The following is a 14265-nucleotide window of genomic DNA, read 5'->3' as shown; positions in this document are numbered from 1 at the left end:
CAGTCCTGATGGCGACAGGGCTCGCCCCAAAACTCCAGCAAAGGCTCCACGGGGCCGCCCTCGGCGCCGGCACGGGGCAAAGGCCAAAGAGCCCGGCACGCCGGCACCCGTCCTTGGGGTGCCGCCCTCCCCGCGGGTGCCTGGAGACCCCAGCGGGGCACCGAGGCGAAAGGCGGCGCCAGGCTGAGCGCCGCGGCCGCAGGCGGCGCATCCCCGGCACCTCGCGCAGGCCGGCGGCACATGGCGGTGCTGCCCGCACTGCCTGCAGGTGTGCCCCCGCGCTCGCCTCGCGGCGCCGGCAGGAAGGAGGCGGTTTCCCCCAAAGCGGGGCCCTGCCCTCGGCATCGACCGCACGCGGCTCCCCGGCCACCTGCAGCGCTACCGACAGCGCCGTGCTTTGGCGCGTCAGCACCTCCCGCGGTGACGCCGCCGAGGGGGCACGGAGCCGACCCGGTGCCGGGGGGAGGGGATCGCGCCCGGCTAAGCCGGGACCAAGCGCCCGCAAGAAGCGGCGGGCGCGGGGGCTGGAAGGGAGCCGGAGCGGCCGCCAGGGCTCGGCCGCGTGCGAGGATGAGGAGGGGGCCGAGCCTGGCACGGGCGCGGGCCCTGGCGGGCTCTGCCAGGGCTGGGCGGCGCTGGCGGCCGCGGCCCGGCCGGCGGTGGGACACGGAGCAGGGCGAGGAGGAGGCGTCGTGGCAGGCGGCTGTGCGTGGAAAGGCTGCAGATGTGCAAGCCCGGGCAAAGGCGCCCAAAGGCGCGGTGACGGCCCCGAGTGGTGGCGGCGGCGGGAGGGCCCAGCGAGCTGCCGGAGGCCGGCGCGGCGGCAGCCGGAGACGCAGGCGGCCGCGGGGGCCGCGCGCGGTGGCGGCCGTTGGCGGCATGGCGGGCGCGCGGGGGGAACGGCCTCCTCCCTGCGGGGGCTGCGGGGGCACGCCTGCAGGCAGCGTGGGCAGCAGCGCCACGTGCCGCCAGCCTCCGCGAGGGGCCGGGGACCCGCCACCTGCCAAGGGCCCCGTCCCACCCCGGGACGGCTCGTGGGGCCGACCCCGACGTCGGCGTCACCCGCGACGTTCATGTCCCAACCAAGGAGGGTCGGCAACTGCCGCCGCCGCCGCTGCCGCCTTGGGCTGTACGTACACATGGCCTGGGGAGGCCCTGAGCGGTGAAACAAGTGTCCCGTTGGTGTGTCGGGCGCGCGGTCGGGCTGGTTAGGGGCTCCTTGGGAGCGCGGCCGTGCTTGGGGCTGACTCTGCTTCTCGTCGGCGCAGAGGACAAGCAGAAATAGAGAAAGCACGTGGTCCAGGAGTTCCTCCGGTACCAAGAAGTGGACTCCTCTCTCGGGGAGAACCTGTCCATCAGCAGCCCCTGCACCCGCCTGACCATCGTCAGGAAGGCTCGGAGCAAGCTGGGAGGTGAGCATGAAGCTGCAGGTGGTGTAAATAAGTCAAGGGTTAAACCTGCAGCGTGAGCCGTTATTAACCTAAACCCACATCCTGAGAAATAGAGGCGACTCAGGGAGGCAGCTCGTGAAAGGAATTCAAGGGTCACGGGCTGAGAAACTTCAAGGACCGACACGAGAAGGAACCATCGTCCCGCAAGGAAGCTGGAGGGATGCCACAGCCATGAAACGATGAGAGCAGTGAGAGTGACAGGAGCTGGGGGAAAAGGGATTTCGGCGGGGGGAGATTGCGCTCAGCGGCTCCTCCGAGGGATGGAAGAAGTACGTCCGCCCCCCTCCCCCCCAGCGCCTCTTGGTCATGCGCAGTGAAGTCGGATCACACTGTAATTTTAAATCTAAGGCGAGAAGATTGAGACCAACGGCAGAAGAGGATGCTCAGCCCGGTCAATGGTTATGTATTAGAGAGGGTGGTGTGTTAACTGTCACGTGTAAATGTCACAGATGGCCTCCCGTAGGTGTGCGTGCCGGGAGGAGAGGTCCCCCACGCACCCGGCGCCGAGTGGCGTCATGCCGGCTCTTTAATACAGCCGGTGGTCAGGAGCTTTATCCCTGGGTTTCAGGGACAGTTTGGGGACCCTGGCGGGACTCTGCTTCTGAGGCTGCTGGGAGCTAGAGGATCTAGAGGTCTGCGGCGCCACCGAGGGCTTTTTGGGGAGATCCTCTGATCCCCTGAGCCGGTGAGTTCGAAGGAAGAGCCCTGGCATTTATGAAGGCGTTACTTTGGGGCTGGAGGGTTCGAGTCCCACCTGGCACCGGTCGGTGAGTCGCAGCCTTAAAAAGGGTCCGGTTTGGCGTCCCGGCAGGGCATCGGGATTAAGCGCTGGCTGGCGTGAGTGCCTCACGTGCCAGCCAAAGGTCTTCCCTGCCGAGGGAAGGCTTGCGTGCACGCTGTTACGGGCCGGCCGGAGTGCCGGCCGTAAGGGTAAGGGAAGGCTTGTTGGCACCAAGTGCCAGCGTAAGGGCTTGTCTGCACCCAGTGACAGCCATAGGGGGTGGGGGGGTGGGGGGTGCGCGCGCGAGCTGAGCGTGCTGTGCTTTGTGCTTTGTGGCGATCGGCCGATCCAGGGGGTTATCAACCAAATGAATATCAAAACTAGAGGAGCGGCATGTTCAGCGTTAAATGCCTGCAGGGGTAAACTGAGTCAAGAGAATATGGGTATTATTGGGGCGGGAGGGAAAAAGGGGGTAAGGCCTTTCTTCCAGCCAAGTGAGTGTGGAATAGGACGTGCAGTTTTGTGCTCACAAACGTTTATAGGTTCCCGACTGCCCGACGCCTCTGTTGGGAAGAGATGTACTTAGCAAACGAAACGCCCAAACTGTTTTTGAGCAAGGCAATGTGGAGGTGCAGCTAGCGGAAGAAAAAGCCCTGGAAGCGCAGGTGTTTGTGTTACAGGAAGAAGTGCAAGAGACTCCGGTACATGAAATAACTCGGGCAGACGCACGGAGTGCGGGAACCCCCCGGCCGGGGCCTCCGGGATCCCAGGACGACCTGGCGCTGCTGAGCCCGTAAGCATCACATTGGACCCTGGAGCGCAGCCGGTAAGACGAAAACAACGCCCTACTAAACTAGAAGGGAGAAAGGGTTTAGAACCCCTACTAGGGAAGTGGGGTTAAACTGCTGAAGGCAGAGAAGGGCAGGGAAGGCTGGTGGATGAGAGGAGAGGATCGAGCAGGAGCACCTTCAAGCGTGAAGAGAGAGGTGATGGACAAAGACCATAGAGGGACACGTTAGCGGGTGGAAGCTCTTCTGGACAATGCTAAGGTCCACACCTGAAGTGCAGGGATGGGAAATAGAGCTAAGGGTCGTACCAAGAGGTGTGAAATCTGCCAGCAAACCAGTCCTTGAAGCCAAGCTAGTCGTCCACTTGGGAAAACCAAGAGAGGAAATACTCGTGGCGGTGGCTGGCAAACAGGCTTTTGAGAAGTCCCCAGGCAGAGTGGGCATCGGTGTTTCTTGGTAGGGGTGGGAACGTTTTGTGGATGGGCAGAGAAGCCTTTCCCTGTCGCACCAATGGGGCTAGAGAAGTAGGTGAAGGCTTATTGCTAGAAATAATCCCCCGTTGTGGGATTCCGACGGGAACGTCCTCCGAGTGAGGAGCCCGCCTTGTGACAAAACGCCTTCAGTCGCCTGTAAGAACATGAGAAATACAGTGGGATTTACGTCCGCTGCGGAGGCCGCAGCCTCGTGGGAAAGCGGAAAGAATGACTCAAAGAACGGGAAGGCGGCAAAGGGAATAAAAGCTGTCAGGAGGCAGAGTTAAAATGGCCAGCTGCTCTCCCGTTAGCGTTGCTGAGGGCAAGGACGGCACCGAGGGGCAGAGGAGAGTCAGGCCTTTTGAAACGGTGTGTGGGAGGCCTGCTGAAAGCATAAATCATCAGCCAGGGTCTCTAGCATGACTAGGGACACAGTATCTTAGAGAAGACGTGATTCCTCTCGGGAAGGCGTTGTCTTCTCTTAACAGGTATCTACAGCTGAGAACACCTTTAGGCTTGGGTACTGCCTAAGGTATGCGGGAATTTCGGGCAGGAGAGGGGCTCTGTCTAAGGACTTGGAAGGACCAGCCTCTGAAAGAGCATTGGAAAGGAGCCTCTCAAGTCCTCCTGGCTACATGTACGGCCGCCCGGCTTGACGGAGTAGGGCCGCGGATCCGTCACACAGGCATTAAGAAAGGACTCCCTGTTGGGATAAGTGGGCCGTGGGGAAACGGAACGAAAGGCCTTTGTGGCTGAGAGTTAAAAGGGATGATTTGTGGATTGTACCTGGGGTCAGGGCATCGCTCACGCGGATTTCGCTTGCGCACAAGGCATAGCCCTACGTGGAGTTATGGCAATTCTGTTTATGGCTTTGATGAAGGTCTAAATAGTGTGAAATTTCTAAATGCAAATACCTCCTCTCCAAAATTCTCATGACTGTCATGACGGTAGCAGAAAGGGGCGGCCAATTTGTTCTTCAGACTAGCTCAGGGTTTTGCAAGGTTACAAAACATCTCAAGTATTTCTGCTCGTCTACCCCTCCCGCATTCAAGTAGCAAGTCAATAGAAGGGGGCATTTTGACTCTGCAGGAGATGCCTTTAGTAAATGCCCGTATCCTACAATCGACCTGATCTTCGTCTCGTTTTCCCGATGGAACCACAATCCAGTGGGAAGTGGCTAAATACTGCGCTGGGAATGCCCTTGCTGCTGGCACAGGACACTGTCCTTTGCCATTCCGAACCATCGGATACGTCAGGGGCGTTGACACGGTGCCCGCTGCGGAAAAGAATCGCGTTACCCCTCAGTGACGGGGAAAACTCAACAGAGAGGTAAAGGTAGGCCCGTGGCACGGCCCGTCAACAGCGGCGGGGGCGGGATGGGCGACGGGCTCGATGTCAGCCCCCGCGATGGTGGCTTGGCAGAGCCCAGCGTTGCTCGGAGCAAACCGACCGTGGCGGGTGGGTAGTTTGGGTGACGCCACGGCACGAGGTTGGCGTGTGGCGAATAGGCAGGTGCAAGCAACCAGTGACCTGCCCGCACCACAGGGTTTGGCCTTTGGTCTGTTACCGGCCGAGGAAAGGGGCCTACGCGGGTGTTTGGAACTGGATAAGGAGCATTGCGGTATTCACATTGCCAGTGTGACGGAAGATGTAAATAAACAGCTTCGCCAAATCTAAGAGTGGTTACTGTGAGTGTGCCGCTAGTCGCTGTAACGCTAACTGAGCGCACGCAGCAGGGCTGCTGAGGCCCGTCTGTGTCGGAAACGTACGGGTAGAGTAGGTGCGATGGTTATGGATTAGAGAGGGCGGTGTGTTAACCGTCACGTAGGAACGTCACCACTGGACGCCAGTAGGCGCGCGTGCCGGGAGGAGAGATCCCCCGTGCACCCGGCGCCGGAGAGAGTCCTGCCGCCCGGCGTGAAGGAGTTCTATTCTCGGCTGGACAACCCCAGCAGTAACGCTCGCGATCCTTTGCGTCCCCCAAGGCGCGGAGGTCCCAGCCGCGGAGACCTGCCGCGAGCTGGTGGCGAGCGCTGCTCGGGGGCAGGTTGTGCGCCGGCGTCGAAGCCGGGAGCTCCCAGGTGCGGTGAGGAGTGCCCGTGCCCGCCGGGCTCCGTCCCCCTGCAGCTCCGGTGCCTCTGGAGCCAGCGCGCGTCCCCGTCCCCTCGCAGAGCGGCGGCAGGAGGAGCTGCACCCCCGCCTCTCCCCGCTCTGCGGCACCCGGGCAGCCGCCTGCGGGTGCTCCGGTAAGAGACGGGCGCTGGGCGCTGAGCCAAAGGCGGGCGCTCCCGCCTTTACGAGAGGTCCTTGCCAGAAGCGGAGCCATTTCTAGCCCAGGGCTCGGTGCTGCTGAAGGCGGGAGGAAGCCGCCCTGGCTCTGGCTGTGCCCCATGCGTGGGGGGAGAGGGGAGGAGGTCCTGCCTGCATGTGCTGGGGGTCGGGGCAGAGCCGGGCCGGCCCTTCCCGCTCCCAGTGCCCCACGCGTGTCGCCGGGAACAGTTGTGTGGCTGTTGGCCGGTGGCAAATGAAGGCCCTGGGGCCAGTGCCAGGAATCCCCCTGTGCCCTTCCCCGTGCTCCCCCCGTCCCCGCCGTGGCCACCAAATGTGTCTGTGGGTGAGGGTCCCGCCCCGCGGGGTGGCTCATGTACCCGGGAGCGAGGTGCCAGCCCTGCAAGTGAGCCTGCAGCCAGTTTGGGGTTTTATAGACAAACACAGAAATTCAGAGTGAACTAAAAAAAGCAGCAGTCCCTGCTGGATGCTCGTGGGAGGGAGCCGGCGTCTGTTTTGCTGCTGGGCTGCGGTGCCGGTCAGGGAGAGGTGCCCCCTGTGTCCAGGGCCATCCCTCGTTGGGGACGGAGCCCCAGCACCCTGCACGCGTGTCCCCAGGGACTCCTGCGGGGTGGGGCGGGCATCCTCACAGCGACGTCCCCGGGGTGCCGATGGCAACGTCGTCGTAGTCTGTGTCCCCCGGTGGCTGTGCCGGGGGCTCCCTTGTGTCTCGTGGGGGACTTGTGGGGAGGCAGCTCCCACCTTAGGGGAGAGCAAAGGCCGGTGCCTTAGGGGGGCTGCTTCGTGTCCCTCGTGCCAGGCGCGGGCTGGGGTCTTGCCCCAGCCCCCCTGGACTTGCTGCCTGCTCCCTGCCCGCCACCGCAGCCCGGCCCCGCCGCAGGTGGCTCTGCAGGGCACCGGGCGGCCGTGGCCCCTCTTACCTGTGGGTGGGAGACGGCCCCAGCTGCTCTGTGCTCCCCCCTCGGAGACGTCCCCAGCGCCGGGAGCGGGGGGCTCTTGCGGCACGTCCGCGGCATCATCATAGCCGTCGTGGGGTCTGTGCTGGGCAGGGGAGTCTGGGACAGGCACGGGGGGACGGGGGTGAGGCGGAGGCCGTGGCAGGGGTCTGGCTGTGCCCCCCCCCCTCTCCGGCCACGCCGCTGGGGCTGTGCTGGTGGCGCCGGGGCTGCAGGCTCTGAGCCAGAGCCGCCCCGGGGGTTAATCAGCAGGGAAAGGTGATGCTTTGCTGCACGCAAAGGAGAGCCAGAGCTGAGCTGGGCTTGCCCAGGAGAGGGGGGCCGTGTCCCCTCAGCTCCCCAGTGCCTGGCTGTGGCCCCTCTCTGCAGGGCTCCCCGCCATGCCTGTGCCTGCCCTGGCCCTACCTGGGGCTGCCGCGGGGTCTCTCTCCTCCGTGCTGTCCCCGGTGTAATACGGCAGCTTCTTCCCCGAGCCCTCCGAGAGGGAGCCTGGTGGGGCAGGACGGAGTGTTGGGGGCGAGCGGAGCCGGCACCATGGGCAGCACGGCCCCTCGCCGCAGAGCGGGGCCGCAGTGGGACCGGGGGACACCCCCGTGCCTCGGGGCCGGGCCAGCGCTGCAGTACCGGGAGCCGGTGCTGCGGTGGGGCCGTGGGGCAGAGCCCCCACCGTCTGGGGAGAGCTGCCGGGCACGGCGGGGGGCTGCACCGACCTGAGCGACTGGGCACCTCCTGGTAGTCCGGCAGCACGGTGTAGTCCAGCTCCTCGTAGACGGCATCGGAGAGAGCGTCCGCGGCTCTGCCGAGGCCTGAAATGTGGGGAGCGCTCACGCAGGGCGTGAGGACGGAGGGTGGCAGCGGGGTCAGCCGCCGCCCGCCCATGGATCCACCCCACGGTGGAGGAGCCCCAGGACCCGCAAGCACTCACCTCGGCGCCCAGCACGGGCACGGTACGCCTGCACGGCCAGGGCGCCCAGGGCCAGGCACAGCAGCGTCCCCAGGAGCGCACACAGCACCGTGGACACCGGCACGGTCCCCACCGCTGCCGCCGGGCTGCTGGTGCTGGGGAGAGCTGGGGGGAGATGGGGCGGGGGCGTGAGGAGGGGGACTGCGGCCAGCCCGGCGCGGGGGGCTGCCGGCACGGGCAGAGCTACCTGTGCAAGTGGCACCGTCGGGGCAGCGGCTCCCCGGGGCCGGGGTGGGCGTCCCGCTTGTGCTGTCCGTGTCCTTGTCACAAGTGATGCGGGCGCCCCTGCCGTCGCTGCAATTCTGCAGGTGCCAGGGTGCCGAGGGGCAGCGCCAGAGCGATGCGGCCCCCTCCTTGCAGCCCACCCAGGCCAGCCAGGCAAGGGCAAGGGCGGGGGTGTCCTCCAGAGTCCCCGTCTCCCCGCAGCCCAGCTGCCGGCACACAGCGGCCGCAGTAGCGGAGGTGGTGCCTTTGGCGCAGACGCGGCCCCAGGTGTTGTTGTAGAACACCTCCAGGTGCCCGCTGCAGGGGCTGCCGCCGCCCACCAGGCGCAGGGAGAGGTGCTCTGCGAGGGGGTGCAGAGGGGGGTCATGGCACGGCTGGGCCAGGCACCCCCCGGGGTCTGGTCCCCCTGTCCCCGAGCTGGGGCGCACAGCACTGACCTGAGCAGACGGCTCCCGCCCCGCCACCGCGCTGGCAGCCGTGCTGTGCCGAGGCCGGGCAATCCCAGAGAGACGCCTCGTTGCCGGCGCAGGCAGCGGCGTGCGGCCACAGCGGCCCCGTGCCGGGACCGACGGGAGGCGATGCGGGTGCCTCCAGCGCGGTTCCGCAGCCCAGCTGGCGGCAGACGACGGTGGCGTCCGCCAGGTCCCAGCTCTCCTGGCAGACGGTGGCCCAGGTGCCGTTGGCGTAGACCTCCACCCGCCCGGCGCAGCGCCCGGGGCCGCCCACCAGCCTCACGCGCCGGCTGCCTGCGGGGCACGCAGGGGAGCGGGCTGGGGCGGCCGCTGGCGGTGCCGGCACCCCCCAGCCCTTCCCGGGACACTCACCTGAGCAGACGACGACCACCTCGTCGCGGCTGCCGGTCGGCGTGGCGGCCGTGCGCGAGACGTTGCACTGGGCCAGGTTGTCCTCGGTGCCGGCACAGCGCAGCCCTTGCGGCCCTGCCGCGCCCGAGCCCGCCACGGCGTAGACCTTCTCCGGCGCGCCGCAGCCCAGCTGCCGGCACACCACGCTGGCACCGCGGGCATCCCAGAGCCCCGCCGGCATGCGGGCCCAGGCCCCGGGGCTGGCGGAGACCTCCAGCCGCCCGTCGCACCGGCTCTCCCCCTCCACCAGCCGCAGGGGCTCCACAGTGCCTGCAACGTCCCCGAGTGTGCCGAGGGGCCGCAGCACCAGCACCGTCGGGGCCCTGACGGGGTGGCGGGACCCTGCTTCAGCCCTCCCCTCTCCCCAGCATGGCCCTGTGCCCTCCGCGCCCAGCTCTTAGGGGTCCCAAAAGGCCTGTGAGGGATTTTGCGGCGGGTGCCATACCGACCTGAGCAGTTGATGGTGGCGGCGAGGCCGGCGGGGCAGGGGGGCTCCCCCAGCACCGTGCTGGGGCACTCGCCTGGGTGCCGCTCGGTCCCGCTGCAGCGGAAGGTGTCCTGCCACAGCGGCCCGTCCCCGCTGCCGAGGGAGCCTCCCTGGGGCACGGCGGTGGCGGCGGCGGTGCCGCAGCCGAGGTGGTGGCAGAGGACGTGGGTGTCGGGCAGGTCCCAGCCGGTGGCGCAGACGGACCCCCACGTGCCCCCCACCTCCACCTCCACCCGCCCGGAGCAGCCCGAGCTGCTGTTCGCCAGACGGAAACGCGTGTAGGCTGCAGAAGACAGAGCGTTGTGGGGGGCGACGGTGCGGGGGCACCCCCCAACACCCCCCGGCATCCCCCTGCTTACGGGAGCAGATGATGCTGGCGTGGCCGCTGCAGCCCTGTGCGTGGAGCGGCCGCCGGGCACAGGCGGCGAGGAAGGGCTCGGTGCCCGTGCACTCAAACCCCTCCTGCCAGAGCGACCCCGTTCCCTCCTGAAAGCGGCCGGTGCCGGGGACGGCCAGCACCGCGCCGCAGCCCAGCTCCCGGCAGACCACCTGGGCCGCCTTGATGTCCACGTGGTCCTCGCAGACGCTGCTCCACGTTCGGCCCTGCCGCACCTCCAGCCGCCCGGCACAGGCGCTGTCGCCGCCGACCAGCCGGGCAAACCCCGCTGGGAGAGACATGGGGGTCAACGGTCAGGGATGTGCCGGGATGGGTGTGACCCCCCCCGCCCCCACCGCACGGCTCCTACTTTGGCAGGTGACGGCAACGTCGTATTCGTGAAAGAGTCTGTAGGGTCCCCAGCCATGGATGTCGCATTCCCAGATGGCTGTTTCGTTCCCACGGCAGTTGACAACAGCCAGGCTGACGGGACCGGACCCTTCGCCGAAGTGTGTGCTGCCGACATAGGCACCGGTGACAGATCCACAGCCCAGCTGCTGGCACACCACCTTGGCATCTTTGATGTCCCAGTTGTGGTCCGCCACCGATCCCCATTGGCCCCGCAGCTTCACCTCCACCCTCCCGGCGCAGGGACCTCCGCCGCCCACCAGCCGCAGCTCCACCGCCTCTGCACGGGGGCACCAGCACGGCCTCAGCCCTGCCGGGGGATGCCCCGGCACACTGTGGCTGTCCCAGCACCGCCAGTACCCCCAGCTCACCTGCACAGGTCACCCCGATGTCCCACTCATGGCCGCAATAGTGCTGTCCCCAGCCATAATGGTAACAGTCCTCCAGCTTCTCTTCACCGCCCCAGCACCAGGGCTGGAGCCAAATCCGGCCGGTGCCCTGCCCGAATGGGGCGTAGGGGGACGCCTTGACCACCGCACCACAGCCCAGCTGCCGGCACACCACGGCGCCCCAGTAGCCATGAGGAACATATTCGTAGTTGCAGACAGAGCCCCACTCGCCGTCGTGCTTGACCTCCACCCTCCCGGCGCAGCGCCCGCCGCCGCCCACCAGCCGCAGCTCCTCGGTGCCTGCGGTGAGGAGGGTGCCGAGGCTGGGCGAGGGCTGGGGGGTGGTGTGTGCCCCCACGGCTGCCCCCGTGCCTTGGAGCTCAGCCCGGCACAGCTGCACGCACAAGAGCAGCCCCAACGCCCCGATGGGCACCATGCTGCCGTCCCGGACCCCCCGGCGCGGGGCGGCTCATATATAGGCAGCCCCGCAGGCGGGAGCCAATGGGGGCAGCAGCACCTTTTGAGACGTTATCAGGCGGGTTATCTCCCGGCTGGCGGGGCCCCGGCCTCCAATAACGTGCTCTGTGCCCAAATATGAGGCTCAGCTCCGCTTCTGGCGTCACACTCCTCCCCACGGAGGGTCGGCGCCCAGGTGCCCCCGAGGGGAGCCAGCCCCCCCGCGAGGCACCTGCCACCGGCATGAGGCGCGGGGGCCCTTCCCACCCGTGTGCCCCCGCGGGGCTGTCCCTGCTGCCAGAGCCGCGGCAAGAGCCCAGTCCTGATGGCGACAGGGCTCGCCCCAAAACTCCAGCAAAGGCTCCACGGGGCCGCCCTCGGCGCCGGCACGGGGCAAAGGCCAAAGAGCCCGGCACGCCGGCACCCGTCCTTGGGGTGCCGCCCTCCCCGCGGGTGCCTGGAGACCCCAGCGGGGCACCGAGGCGAAAGGCGGCGCCAGGCTGAGCGCCGCGGCCGCAGGCGGCGCATCCCCGGCACCTCGCGCAGGCCGGCGGCACATGGCGGTGCTGCCCGCACTGCCTGCAGGTGTGCCCCCGCGCTCGCCTCGCGGCGCCGGCAGGAAGGAGGCGGTTTCCCCCAAAGCGGGGACCTGCCCTCGGCATCGACCGCACGCGGCTCCCCGGCCACCTGCAGCGCTACCGACAGCGCCGTGCTTTGGCGCGCCAGCACCTCCCGCGGTGACGCCGCCGAGGGGGCACGGAGCCGACCCGGTGCCGGGGGGAGGGGATCGCGCCCGGCTAAGCCGGGACCAAGCGCCCGCAAGAAGCGGCGGGCGCGGGGGCTGGAAGGGAGCCGGAGCGGCCGCCAGGGCTCGGCCGCGTGCGAGGATGAGGAGGGGGCCGAGCCTGGCACGGGCGCGGGCCCTGGCGGGCTCTGCCAGGGCTGGGCGGCGCTGGCGGCCGCGGCCCGGCCGGCGGTGGGACACGGAGCAGGGCGAGGAGGAGGCGTCGTGGCAGGCGGCTGTGCGTGGAAAGGCTGCAGATGTGCAAGCCCGGGCAAAGGCGCCCAAAGGCGCGGTGACGGCCCCGAGTGGTGGCGGCGGCGGGAGGGCCCAGCGAGCTGCCGGAGGCCGGTGCGGCGGCAGCCGGAGACGCAGGCGGCCGCGGGGGCCGCGCGCGGTGGCGGCCGTTGGCGGCATGGCGGGCGCGCGGGGGGAACGGCCTCCTCCCTGCGGGGGCTGCGGGGGCACGCCTGCAGGCAGCGTGGGCAGCAGCGCCACGTGCCGCCAGCCTCCGCGAGGGGCCGGGGACCCGCCACCTGCCAAGGGCCCCGTCCCACCCCGGGACGGCTCGTGGGGCCGACCCCGACGTCGGCGTCACCCGCGAACTTCATGTCCTGACTGGTGGAGTCTGGTACTCGGGCTGCCATGGCCCCTTGGACGGTATGTACAGTCCCTGTATGTACAAAGACAGGGAAAAGAAACTGAAGCCTCTGAGTGTGTCAGCTTTAGGAAATCTCAGGGCTCACTCCTCTTGCTGTCCCCGCTCACTGCTGGCCTCCCCCTGCTCCCAGAGAAGAGCTGTCAGCTCCCAGCACCGCCCAGCAGACAGCAGGGCACAGCCTTTCCTCCTGGGGTGGGAATTAAGGCCATCCCTGCGGAGCTGGTGTTTGGCAGTACCTTGAAGCTGGAAGAATCCCCGGGAGCCCAGGGACGTGCCTTCAGCCCCAGCACCACAAGCAGAGGGGGACAGAGGCTCCACGTGTCCCCAGGCACTGTGGTAAAGAGCCGGCATGACGCCGGCTGACGGCATGACGCTGGCACCTCACTCCCAGGTACATGAGCCACCCCGCGGGGTGGGACCCTCACCCACAGACACATTTGGTGGCCACGGCGGGGACGGGGACCGGGGGAGCACGGGGAAGGGCACAGGGGGATTCCTGGCACTGGCCCCAGGGCCTTCATTTGCCACCGGCCAACAGCCACACAACTGTTCCCGGCGACACGCGGGGGGCACTGGGAGCGGGAAGGGCCGGCCCGGCTCTGCCCCGACCCCCAGCACATGCAGGCAGGACCTCCTCCCCTCTCCCCCCACGCATGGGGCACAGCCAGAGCCAGGGCGGCTTCCTCCCGCCTTCAGCAGCACCGAGCCCTGGGCTAGAAATGGCTCCGCTTCTGGCAAGGACCTCTCGTAAAGGCGGGAGCGCCCGCCTTTGGCTCAGCGCCCAGCGCCCGTCTCTTACCGGAGCACCCGCAGGCAGCTGCCCGGGTGCCGCAGAGCGGGGAGAGGCGGGGGTGCAGCTCCTCCTGCCGCCGCTCTGCGAGGGGACGGGGACGCGCGCTGGCTCCAGAGGCACCGGAGCTGCAGGGGGACGGAGCCCGGCGGGCACGGGCACTCCTCACCGCACCTGGGAGCTCCCGGCTTCGACGCCGGCGCACAACCTGCCCCCGAGCAGCGCTCGCCACCAGCTCGCGGCAGGTCTCCGCGGCTGGGACCTCCGCGCCTTGGGGGACGCAAAGGATCGCGAGCGTTACTGCTGGGGTTGTCCAGCCGAGAATAGAACTCCTTCACGCCGGGCGGCAGGACTCTCTCCGGCGCCGGGTGCACGGGGGATCTCTCCTCCCGGCACGCGCGCCTACTGGCGTCCAGTGGTGACGTTCCTACGTGACGGTTAACACACCGCCCTCTCTAATCCATAACCATCGCACCTAATCTACCCGTACGTTTCCGACACAGACGGGCCTCAGCAGCCCTGCTGCGTGCGCTCAGTTAGCGTTACAGCGACTAGCGGCACACTCACAGTAACCACTCTTAGATTTGGCGAAGCTGTTTATTTACATCTTCCGTCACACTGGCAATGTGAATACCGCAATGCTCCTTATCCAGTTCCAAACACCCGCGTAGGCCCCTTTCCTCGGCCAATAACAGACCAAAGGCCAAACCCTGTGGTGCGGGCAGGTCACTGGTTGCTTGCACCTGCCTGTTCGCCACACACCAACCTTGTGCCGTGGCGTCACCCAAACTACCCACCCGCCACGGTCGGTTTGCTCTGAGCAACGCTGGGCTCTCCCAAGCCACCATCGCGGGGGCTGACATCGAGCCCGTCGCCCATCCCGCCCCCGCCGCTGTTGACGGGCCGTGCCACGGGCCTACCTTTACCTCTCTGTTGAGTTTTCCCCGTCACTGAGGGGTAACGCGATTCTTTTCCCCAGCGGGCACCGTGTCAACGCCCCTGACGTATCCGATGGTTCGGAATGGCAAAGGACAGTGTCCTGTGCCGGCAGCAAGGGCATTCCCAGCGCAGTATTTAGCCACTTCCCACTGGATTGTGGTTCCATCGGGAAAACGAGACGACGATCAGGTCGATTGTAGGATACGGGCATTTACTAAAGGCATCTCCTGCAGAGTCAAAATGCCCCC

General features: G+C 67.4%; 1 protein-coding gene across 1 annotated transcript; it reads right to left on the bottom strand.

Moving 5' to 3' along the window:
• Positions 1-5827: 5827 nt before the first annotated feature.
• Positions 5828-10826, bottom strand: LOC135313650 (deleted in malignant brain tumors 1 protein-like). The gene is made up of 12 exons (XM_064453284.1): positions 10373-10826; positions 9964-10281; positions 9577-9882; positions 9180-9500; positions 8692-9000; positions 8305-8613; positions 7830-8207; positions 7600-7747; positions 7389-7474; positions 7084-7167; positions 6643-6777; positions 5828-6463 (listed from the first exon to the last, which is right to left on the bottom strand). Exons 1-12 carry the CDS (start codon positions 10824-10826, stop codon positions 6348-6350), a joined length of 2964 nt encoding a protein of 987 aa, XP_064309354.1. The 3' UTR covers positions 5828-6347.
• Between the last annotated feature and the right edge of the window lie 3439 nt (positions 10827-14265).

This window comes from Phalacrocorax carbo, chromosome 5 (genome assembly GCF_963921805.1).
Source record: "Phalacrocorax carbo chromosome 5, bPhaCar2.1, whole genome shotgun sequence".
NCBI classification, from domain to species: Eukaryota; Metazoa; Chordata; class Aves; order Suliformes; family Phalacrocoracidae; genus Phalacrocorax; species Phalacrocorax carbo.
This window is presented reverse-complemented; position numbering and strand designations above follow the sequence as displayed.